We start from the raw sequence: 12513 nt of genomic DNA, 5'->3' as shown, positions 1-12513 counted from the left end.
CCAGAATATAAGGAGAAAGTCATATTTTTTCCATAAAATAATTTACTTACATTTATCACTAAAATTGAATATATCTTCTGTGCAAATCGAAACTTTAATAAATATCATGATGAGATGATCACATCAGCTTGTCAATTTTACTAATTATGGAAATTCTGAAATACTTATTTATGGAGATGATTCCCACTTCATGTGACTATGTACGAGCATCACCACTTGCTGCAAAATGAGTTGTTCGATTAGATCAGTAACTTAACACAGTGATCTATTTTGGCAGGCAACATCATTATGAATGACCTCATTCCAAAACCCTAAAACCCATCAAAGTGGTGGAATTCTTCTTTTTTTTTTTTTTTTTTTTTTTTTGTCTTTTAATCAAATAACTGTAGGAAGCAGTATCATTTATTTATGATGAGGCCTAGTGGATATAGACCTAGTGGCTATAGAAAGGTGATTGTGGATGAGATGGCCAATGGATGAGATGGCCAATTTATGGATTGCTTTGTTTGCAATTTAGTGTAAATATAAAATTAATTTGGAATAATGTTCAATTTGCCTTTTGATTTAATAGAAATTTTCATTCAAAAGACCAATTTCCTTAGCTCTCTAATAATCAGTGCCCTTGAAAGACAGATAATAAGAGCCATTGATATAAATTTCTCTCATTCAATTACATAGTCAAAACGCTTGCTATAATTAAAAAGTTAGCACAATTCATTTACTAATTGAAAGCTCATTTAAAAAACGGATCCAAAACTCAATTTTGATTCAATAAATCAAAAGAGAGAGAGAATATTTTTGTTTATGGAAAGAAAGTTGATTATCATTATTAAGTTTTTGGAGAGGCCACTTTGATCACAAGGGTCAAAAGTAGTCATCATTATGGACGGTTTATGATATTGACATTCCTATTACCTGGGAGATTTTCTCAATATACTCAATTAGGTTTAAAATCAGTTTTTTAGTCATTTTAACATAAAAATCCTAATTTTACTTTTCAATTAGGGAAATCAAAATATGAATTAGACTTGTTAAATAATAAAAAAAAGTTTATTTAAATAAGTATATAATTCATATGCTTGGTTTAGAAATAAATGGTAAAACACGTTGAATTAAACGAGCAATTGCAAGGTTAAAATTTGATTCGTAAAAAAATACTTTTTTTTTTTTTTAAAGAAATCAAACTAGGAGAAAACTATATGCAGATATGAGATATAGATCAATGGTTTAATATTTTTATATAGTAAGTCTAATAATCAATCGCTTGTACAAAGAAGTAAAAAAAATATAATCTTGATTTGAAATATCTGATCGAGTTGACAGAGCATAATATTTGTGTCATAAGCGATCGCTTGCTCTATTTGGGTTACTGTTCAACTTCATAGTCTTTCTAGAAGTCTAATTTGATTACCTTAGATCTACACTTATTTTTGCATAACTATCCAAATAACAAAAGATGTTAGACAAAATAACCATAATAGTGACAACAACTCAGATTTAGATCTGAGAACAAAATCCTATGACACGGGCAACACTAAATCCAATATTTTGACGATAATAACTTAAATCTGTATATAAATATGAGGATTATTGTAAAAAATAAAAAAATGGAAAGGAGGTGGAACACCGGTGAAAGCTTACTGGTGGCCGACCGTCGAAGAAGAAAGGGAAACTTTTAAATTTTAGGTTTTTAACCCTTTTAATGTAAAATGTTATATAATCTGTTATTATAAAAAAAAATACTTATGAAAAAGGGACAATTATGAATTTCGAAAAGAGATGAATCTCAAATCTAAAATGGGTGTAGAAATATTTGTGGAACAAATAAAAAGAAAAAAACATCAAAAAAAAATTATTAAATTAGTCCAAAATTTTATTTTAGAGAAAATTTTGAGGAGAAAAATTAACTAGGCCTACGTAGAAACTCCAGCCACAGTAGATATCCGGTATTGGAAGTGCGTGTCATTGTGCCACACGCCTTTTGATGTGGGCAATTGAGATATACGTGCTGGTTAATTGGATTGATAAACAGTATCAATATTTATAAATTTAAAAATATAAATTTAATTTTTAAAAAATACATTTTATTGGAAGGGTAAAAAATATTTACACTCTCTGTCAAAAAGATTATCTTAAGTAAAATGATCATTTTACAGACACGAAAATGACATGAATCAATTTATTAGTCATAATGAATTAAGGAATAAAATTCTATTTAGAAATCAAATGACAGAGCTCTAATTATGGCACATAGTTTTTAATTGGACCCATCATGTGTGATTCTATTTAACTAATTAGGGCACACGGTTTTTAATTTGACCTACATAATAAAATTAACTATGGGAGTTAGATGTAATCAAAGATTTAGTTTACACTTATTTATTTAATTAATTAAAATTTTAATATAAATAAATTAAATAAGTTAATTTTCAAAAAAAAAAAAATACTAGTTCAATTAAATTTAATTTAAGTAGAAGTTTAAAAATGTAAAAATATATTTATTAAGATAATTCAGCGATCTTGTTTATCAAACAGTCTTAATCATTCAATATTCAGCCCTTAATATCACTTTTTAATCATTCAACTCAATAAGATAAAAATGCTAGGATTTAAACTTGAACCCACACATATATATATTTAATTTTAATACTCTCTCTGTTTTATTTTGTTTGCATGTTATTTATTATTTGGATGTGCCAAAATATTTGTAAAATTTCGAAATTTATTTATGTAAATAATTATTTTTCTCGTGATAACCTTTATAATTATTTATTAAATAAAAGACTTTTATTAATATATTAATGAATTAAAGATAAAAGAAAAGCAAAATAACTTTTTATTGCGTATTCCATCGAATCATGAATATAATTTAATTTTTCAATTAAAGTGTAGCATTAAAGTGGAGAATGCTTATCGTTTCACTAACAATACAGTTTTTCGCCTCTTAACCCTTTCGATTTGAATTTGAAAACCATAACAAATCATGTTGACGAGGTCTGCTACATCTCATCTTCTTGCTCCAACGCTAATGCCTCCTCCTCTCCGGCTAGCTAAATCAGAAAGTTGCAGAATTTTCAGTATTAAGGGAAGAAAGTGGGCCCAACAAACCAAAATCTCATCTTCATCATCAGAGAATCAAACGGTCACTGTTGTTTCATCACCGAAAAGCAAAGATGAAGATGATTACTCTGCATCAGAGGTAGTGAAGAGCTTTTATCAAGGAATCAACGATCACGATCTCTCCTTTGTAGAGAAGCTCATTGCAGAGAATTGTGTGTACGAGGACCTCATCTATCCTCGTCCTTTCGTTGGTCGCAAGGTACAGTCCACTAAATTCTAGACAGACCTTATCCTCCTGTAAAGAAATTGAAGGGCAATTGGGTAATTGTGTGCAGGCAATACTGGAGTTCTTCAAGAAGTTCAATGATTCTATCAGCAAAGACCTCCAATTTGTTATTGATGATATATCTGCTGAGGATTCATTAGCAGTTGGTGTCACGTGGCATTTAGGTTTGTATTCTTTCAACTAATCCTTATTCATTATTTTTTTAGGATTTTAAATATAAAATATCATTGATAAAGTTCAGAATGTTCTAAAATATGCTTAGTTACAGTGAATCAAAAAATTTAATTTTAAAATACATATCTAATATTTAAATAATTAATATACAAACAGACAAAAGTGTGAGGGATTATTTTGTTAATTAATAACTAATATATAAATACATAATTATAATTTTTAAAACTTTTAAATAGTCTAGATATATATATATATATATAAAGAAATATTAGTATTTATTAGATCATCTTAATTTAAATCAGCAAGAAATTTTTTATTTAATTTATATATTTTAAAATTGTATTATTAATAGATATTAAATTACTTAATATATACATCTCTGTTTTCATTTATTATTATGTTAATTCTATTTTAATTACGTGAAAATGAATGAAACGACTGAAATTCAATTCATCAATAGTTAGTTATTTTTAATCAAATGCTTTTTTTTTCTAAATTAAATTTTAAATGCTAAATGACGTCTAATATTATAATTAATAATATTTTTTTCATTTTATTATCTATAATTATTTTATTAAATATATATTGGATTTTGATGTCATCCTATCATATAAAAATTAGTTTAATAATAATATTATACATTTATAATATAAATACTATTTAAATAGAGATATATTTTAATTTAAAATTGTTCCATATGAAATCATGTTTAAACACTATAAAAATTTAGACAATAGAAGAACAAAATTATAATCATACTTAATATTATATAAAACAAATAATAACAACGTGCACATTATAAAAAAAAAAAGCTAGTCTATACTGTATGTAAATATGGGAATAGTGGAAGGAATAATGAGATTTTCGATGCCCTTAATGAAATTTAAATATTCTATCATAACGTAGTTATGATTCAATTAGAAAATTACATTTTATTAATTGATTGGATATAATTTATTAAAATTATTTTTAAAAGAAATACATATAGATAATTAACCATTTCAAAATTTTAAGTTTTATTTTTTTTTAAATTTATTTTTTATTTTTAAAATTTATTCTAAATATTTGATTCTATCTTTATTATAATTTAAAATATTTTATTTAGGAGAAAGATAAAAAAATGAAAAAATGTATTTTTTATAATATTTTTTTCTTTATATTATAAATTACAATCACTTTACTTTTTTTTTTTTTTTCTGAGTGAATGGTCAAAAATACTCTTATTTTCAAAAAAAAAAAAAAAAAATATCTTTTATTAATTTGATCCGTGAATGAGCCCATAAACCAAAGGTAGATAAGTCATATTCTCGTATTATAAATGAATGTAATAGAATGGAAGGGGAAACCATTCCCATTTAGCAAAGGATGCAGCTTTTATCGGCTAGAGGTCATAAACAACAAAAGACAAATAATGTAAGTGTTACCTAACTTATAATTTCTATTTCATTTGAACTTTGAAGTCTGTTTATTACAAAGGTTCATATTAAAATATTGTGGACATTTGAAAATAGTTATGGGCGTGACAGTGTTGAGCCTGCAATCAAGCCTGGAGATGCAGCTTTGGTATGGTTTATCTTAATTCAATCCTTCAATCAAATTCTTAAATGCAATTAAGTCCCTCCATGAGTAAATTGTTCTTTTTTTTATTTTACATAGTTATGATTTAAATTTTAAATCATGCAGGTTATCATACAAGGTGTAGCTTGGTTACTGCAACGTTTTCCTCAGCTGGCAAATATGCTATGATGTGATGTAAATCGAGTTAAATTCACCTTTTATTGAAACTTTTATCATATGCCATCGACATTTATATGTACATGGGTTCACTTGTATGTTTATAAAGGGAATTGAGTGATAAGAATTTTGAAATTTCTAAAGATCTCAGATTACATCCTATCCTATTAGAAAGGATGAAAATCATTTAACCTAGATGATTTAAGATTGATTTGAATCGCTGACAATCCAACTCAACTAATATTATACACGCAGCAACCAAATGGAAAGGCAAGTCATTCCTATTTAGCAAAGGATGAACTTTTATCGGTCAAAGATCATAAACAACAAAGACAAACAATGTAAAGGGGTGTATTGAATTAGGAATGTGTAAGATTTTAAAAGAATTGTTAAGCTTGATGAAATTGAAGGATTTCACAAGATTTTCAGAGATACCACTATATAGAGTTTTATGAAATTGGTGGAATTTTTTTTTTATATATAGATTTTGATTGACTTTGATGAAATTGCAATGTTTCTATATATCCAATTAAAAGTAATTTGAGGATCTAATTGAATAAATTAAAAATTTTAGGACCTAATTAAAAATTTGGAAAATAATGAGGGATGAAAAAGTAAAAATCCATCATCTTCTTCAAAATTGTTTTATTTTCTTCATTAAAACCTTACCGCCGCCGACAGTGAAAGGCCTGCAATGGCCAACATCACTAGCGGCCATCCTCTGCTCAAAGAACAGTCGCGATATGGTCAGAAGATCATAGATTTCTCGTCCCTTGAGTAAACGATAACCATCTCGTCGAAAAATCGTAGGTATATATATTAATTTAAAACTGAAAACCAGCGACCACCGCTAACTAGGACCTACGCCAATTGCTAGAGCTCAAGCAAGGAGGCAGCACACATCGAAACTGGCCTGATGCATGGTTCGCCACTTGCGGCTTACGAAGCCTAGCGGTCTGGCCACAACAATGGTAGATTGTATTCTTTAGTTCTTCAACTATTTCAAAACTATTTCAATTTTTTTATTTGATTAAAATCATTATCTAATTGAAATCAACCCATAAAAATTCTAAAAAATAATCAAATTAATTTTGAAAATTTACAGCAGTATTATTATTAATTTTGATCAAAATATCAAATCTCGGCACATGAATTAATTCGAAACTAATCCAACAATTAATACATTGTTTTACACCTTAAGGAGTAAGGATGGAAGTGGTATGAGTATTTTAGGATACTCACTCTGCTCCAATTCATTTAAAGAGGATATGAGTAATTATAATTGGGTTTGACACAAATATGCGCAGTTAAATTACTACCCGTAACGGATATGGGTTGTGAAATTACTACCCGTAATAGATATAAGGTACGTATATAGATATTTGGATACCCGTTACTCGTTAACCATTATATTAAACAGATTCGGTAGTGGGTATCCGCAGGTACCTTATCCATTATTAGTAAAAAATATATTTTAAATAAGTTCGAATTTGGATAATTTAAGATTCACAGGTACCCTACCCATTTAAGAGGTAATTTAAATGAGTTTTGGACAGAAACGAGTATTAAAATTTAAACGGGTTCCAATACGGATAATTAAATGGATATTTGAATGAGTTTAGAATGGATACAAGTAGTAAAACTTTAAAAGAATACCTATACAAGTAGTTTAAAATTCATGGGTATTCACTCCACTTCCATCCTTATTAAAGAGTATTGAATTAAGACTTTGTTTGATTTTAAAAGATTTTTGAAATCTTTGGGTTGGAGGATGGATTTGTCAATGACTCTTTTATTGATATGAAGCACCCTAAAATCTAATGAAATCAATAATTTTGTAAAATCCTTCCAAATCAATAATTTTTTGAATACCATCAAATTTATATGGACTTTTAAAAAGTCATAATTGAATATCATCAGATTTTTGTGGATTTCATAAGAGTCTAGATTGAATTTGATTGACTTTGATGGAATTGCAATGTTTCTATATATCCAATTAAAAGTAATTTCAGGATCTAATTGAATAAATTAAAAATTTTAGGACCTAATTGAAAATTTGAAAAATAATGAGGGATGAAAAAGTAAAAATCCATCAACTTCTCCAAAATTGTTTTATTTTCTTCATTAAAACCTTACCGCCGCTGACAGTGAAAGGCCTGCAATGGCCAACATCGCCAGCGGCCATCCTCTGCTCTCAGAACAGTCGCAATGTGGTCAGAAGATCATAGACTTCCCATCCTTTGACTGAATGACAACCGTCTCGTCGAAAAATCGTAGGTGTAAAGATATATATATTAATTTAAAACTGAAACTCGCGACCACCGTTAACCAGGACCTACGCCAACTGCTAGAGCTCACGCAAGGAGGCGGCACACATCGAGATAAGCCTGATGCATGGTCTGTCACTTGCGGCTCACGAAGCCTGACGGTCTGGTCACAACAATGGTAGATTGTATTCTTTAGTTCTTCAACTATTTCAAAACTTTTTCAATTTTTTTATTTGATTAAAATCATTATTTAATTGAAATCAACCCATTAAAATTCTAAAAAATAATCAAATTAATTCTGAAATTTTACAATAGTATTGTTATTAATTTTTGTCAAAATATCAAATTCTCAGCACATGAATTAATTCGAAACTAATCCAATAATTAATACATTTTTTTACACTTCAAGGAGTAGGGATGGAAGTGGTATGAGTATTTTAGGATACCCGTTCTGTTCCAATCCATTTAAAGAGGATATGAGTAATTATAACTGGGTTTGGAACAAATATGCACAGTTAAATTACTACCTGTAACGGATATGAGTGGTGAAATTACTAACCGTAATAGATATAAGGGTACATATATAGATATTTGGATACCTGCTATTCGTTAACCATTATATTAAATAGATTCGGTAGTGAATACGCGCAGGTATCCTATCCATTATTAGTAAAAAATGTATTTTAAATAAGTTCGAATTTGGATAATTTAAGATTCACAGATACCCTACCCATTCAAGAGGTAATTTAAATGAGTTTTGGACATATACGAGTATTAAGTTTTAAACGGGTTCGAATACGGATACTTAAATGGATATTTAAATGTGTTTAGAATTAATACAAGTAGTAAAACTTTAAAAGAATACCTATACAAGTAGTTTAAAATTCACGGGTATCCGCTCCACTTCCATCCTTATTAAGGAGTATTGAATTAAGACTTTGTTAGATTTTAAAATATTTTTAAAATCTTTGGGTTGGAGGATGAATTTGTCCATGACTCTTTTATTGATATGAAGCACCCTAAAATCTAATGAAATCAATAATTTTGTAAAATCCTTCCAAATTAATAATTTTTTGAATATTACCAATTTTATATGGACTTTTAAAAAGTCATAATTGAATACCATCAGATTTTTGTGGATTTTATAAGAGTCTAGATTTAATATCCAATATTTTAATAGACTCCAAAAAAACCTAGATCCAATACCATTGGAATTTTAAAATCTAACAGGGTCTTGTTCCAATACACCTGTTTAAATATATAGTACTATATATAAAAATGTATCCACATCCAGTTACTGAGCTCCACAGTTAGGGAGTTTTGTGTCACAATTTATCATGTCAAAATTATTAGTGTTTTGTTCAATAAACCTGTGGATTTTCTAATTATCTAATCAAGAATACTCGTGAACTAGTTTGCTCATATTATAAATTACATGAATCGTATATAAAATACAGGCCCCAACTATGAATTATTTGAAATATTGAAGCTAGGCTAGAAATATAAATCGACAGTATAATTTATTAATACTATAATATGGGCTTATTGTTCTATAGTTGGTTTTAAAGAAATGAATTTACATGAGTTAATTTTACTACGGGCCTTAGAGGCCTTAAGCTTACTTGGACTCCATACATATATATATATGGGTGCAACTTCATGATCTTGTTTCTGGGTTAAGAAGTGAACGTGTGGCTATGAAAGGTAGGGCACATTTTGTTTTTTTTTTTTTTTTTTTTTTTTTTTTTTTTTTTGTGGTTTGATGAGGCATTCTGATCGGTATTTTTGGAAACTCTTTCAAACTCCAGGTGTTATAAGGGATCAGTTCCTTTTTGGACTATGGATGCAAGCTAACAATCGAATTACTGGTCAGGGTAGTGCTCAGTGGTCACGACCAGAGATGGCGGCTCAAGGTGGTAGTAGTTTGGATAAGGTAGGAGCAGAAAAATCTCCTAATTTTGGAAGATTTAGTAACAATCCAATGCCTGATTTTGTGGGATAGAATATGGGAAGTGATAAGGGTCAAATGCAATATGGTGTACTCGTTCATGATACGAAAACTGCAGTGGAAGAATCTGTTTCGGAAGATCAGTTAGAGGATTGACTCTCACAGATACGAAAGACTCAGTTACCGCAAATGACTCTTTGGAGGTTGATAATTCAAAAAATGGATGTGGGGCGTGTCCTCAACTCCAGGCTCGCTAGTCATTATGAGTACTTTAACTTGGAACTGCCGTGGGCTTGGGAGCCCACATCCAGTTTCAAAATTATGAGATATAGTTCTCTCTAAGCAGCACAACTTAATTTTCTTGCAAGAGACAAAGGTAGGATGGCCCAAATTAAAACAAATATGTACAATGTTGGGATTTGCAAGCTTGTTTGTAGTGGCGCTGAATGGGTTGAGTGGGGTTCTTGCTTTGTTATGGATGGAGAAGGATATGTATTTGTTGCTTGGGTATGATGAGCATCACATTGATGTTCAAGTTCAGTTTACAGGAGTCCCTACTTCCTGTTATATCAAAATTTTTATGGTTTTCTAGCAGCTTTGGATAGATGGTGATAGGTTTTATTTTTATAGCTAATTTTAGCAATTTTTATTTAGGTTTTCATTTAAGTTTTTTTAATTTTTATTTTATTTTGGCTAATTTATTTATGTTTTTTTAATAAAACTTCCTTGAATTACATTTCACTTGATCTTAAGGAATTTTGATAGGAAATTATCAAATGTTATGAAGAAATCTTGCCAAAATTTCTCTAATTTTGAGATAGTAAAGAACTTCAAGCAAAATCTCCTTTTATAAATAAGAACATATGCTTTGGTATAAATAAATCTGGATATAACTCATTCTTTGTACTTTTGTCGTCTTTTATCCCTTTTCCTTGCTAAACCAATCTTTAAACCCTAAAACCTCATTTCAATCCTAATCAAAGACCTTTTGATTTCTTTTAAGTGTGTTGCATTTAAATTGTGAAGAGGGAATGACTATTTTTTGCTTATGGGAATGTTTAATCAATATCAATCTATTTGAAAGTTAATAATATTTTGAAAATTCATACCTTATTTGTCATAATTTGAACATTTTTTTTTTTGTGTTAAAGATCTCATTAACTTTTGCTTATATTAAGGAATTTATTTTGTTAACAATTTAGTTTTTGGCTAAAATATAATTGGTGAAGGAAACACTTGATTTATTTCATGTTACATAATTTTGATATTTTCCTGAAATTGTGAGTAATTATCCCCAATCATATTGAGCTAGCCTTGTTAGTGTTTAGTGTGTTTTTCTTTTATTTTTAGTTTTATTGCTTGAGGACAAGCAATGGTTTAAGTTTGGAAAATTTTGATGGGTTTTATTTTTACAGTTAATTTTAGCAATTTTTATTTAGGTTTTCATTTAAGTTTTTTTAATTTTTGTTTTATTTCAGCTAATTTATTTATATTTTTCAATAAAACTTTCTTGAATCACATTTCACTAGATCTTGAGGAATTTTGTAAGATTTTGATAGGAAACCAATCAAAAATACAGAAAAGAGTGAAGTTAAGCAAAACTCTCAAAGTTTAGCACGCTCTGGGTGTGCAATCCAGCACCCTCGTGCTAAATTCACGGAAAATTTTCATGGAGACTCAGAGCTTAGCATGCCCCAACCGTGCTATCTAGCACGCCCATTCCTCAAGAGAATGTCGATCCAAGGGTGTGCTCGCCTAAGCACGGCCGATGCTGCATCCACCCTAGAGACTCAGAGCCTAGCATGCCCAAACCGTGATTTCTAGCACGCCTGTGCTAATTGCCTGACTTCATATTGGGCTGAAACGCAATTCTAAGAGTGCCGCTTGCATGGATCCGCATGAGATATTTTTCTGATGTGCCAATTAAGTTTAAATCCTATCAAGTTGCTAGAAGAATCCTAAATTGGAAGAAATACAAAGTCTAAACAGTTTCCTACATCAAATCGATTTCTTCCTCATTAGAGATTCTATTTCCTAATCAAGTTTGGAGATTTCCCAAGGAGCTATAAAAAGAGGGAGATTAGCTAGGTTATGATTATCTTTTGATCTCTGATTCTCTTGTTCTCTAGATAGTTTTCTCTCTCTTTTAGACTTCGGTTACTCAAGTTGGTGTCAAGATTCAAAGAAACCATTCAAGTTAATTGTTGACTAGTTTTTATTTCTAAACTCTCTTTTATTTATTATTCTTTATGAGATTATTTATAAATTTAATTGAGTTTGATTTACTTACTATGTCGAACTAAATCTCTTTACTAAGGATATGATTTAGCTTAAATTCAACTCTAGTTTATAATATTAGATTTGATTTTTTTTATTCAAGTAAAATTTATTATTGATCTTAATTCTTCTAGGCAGAGTTTCTCTTCTGAATTGATTTATTTCATTAATCACCATGGAGATAAGGGTTTTTAATATGAACATGGTAATAAGTTTCATGGAAATAACAAGTTGATGCGAGAGTTAGATGGTTTGACTCGTGGGAGATTTTCATAAAATGAAAAGCCTTAATTTGTGAATTCCTGAAATAATCATAGCTTAATGATTTAATCTATGTTTAGTTGCACCATTGAGAGATGGGTAATTGAATTGGGTTAAAATAGCTAATGAAACATCGAAAGAGCTTATTAGCGAATTTACGATTATTTCTCATTCTTCAAAATCCCTAGTAACTTTTAAACCTTAATTTCTTTTCAACAACTTCTTGCTTGATCTCGTTCTTATTGTTTTTACTTTAATTCTTTTATTTTCAAATGCATTCTCTTTATTATCATTTAAATAATAATAGGTTAACACAATTTTGGTACTTGGTATATAATTTTTATGGAACGATTCTCTACTCACTCTTTATTACTTGTTTGTGATTTCATACATTTGCGAAAAAGCCTGTCAGACGGTGGTCTTGGGAGTTCTTAAAGTCATTAAAAAATCTGTCAAATCTTCCGTGGTGCGTTTCTGGCGACATTAATGATATCTTTCTTTTGGAG

At 29.2% G+C, this 12513-nt stretch overlaps 1 protein-coding gene across 1 annotated transcript; it reads left to right on the top strand.

Annotated features, from left to right (window-relative positions):
- The first annotated feature begins 2857 nt into the window (after window positions 1-2857).
- Window positions 2858-5389, top strand: LOC105643397 (Nuclear transport factor 2 (NTF2) family protein). Its single transcript, XM_012228508.4, has 5 exons — window positions 2858-3319; window positions 3396-3510; window positions 4852-4933; window positions 5032-5083; window positions 5204-5389. The coding sequence occupies exons 1-5, from the start codon at window positions 2984-2986 to the stop codon at window positions 5264-5266; spliced, it is 648 nt and encodes a 215-aa protein (XP_012083898.1). The 5' UTR covers window positions 2858-2983; the 3' UTR covers window positions 5267-5389.
- Window positions 5390-12513: the final 7124 nt, after the last annotated feature.

This window comes from Jatropha curcas, chromosome 11, assembly GCF_041381405.1.
Source record: "Jatropha curcas cultivar XTBG-Jc1 chromosome 11, XTBG_Jcur_1.0, whole genome shotgun sequence".
NCBI classification, from domain to species: Eukaryota; Viridiplantae; Streptophyta; class Magnoliopsida; order Malpighiales; family Euphorbiaceae; genus Jatropha; species Jatropha curcas.
This window is presented reverse-complemented; position numbering and strand designations above follow the sequence as displayed.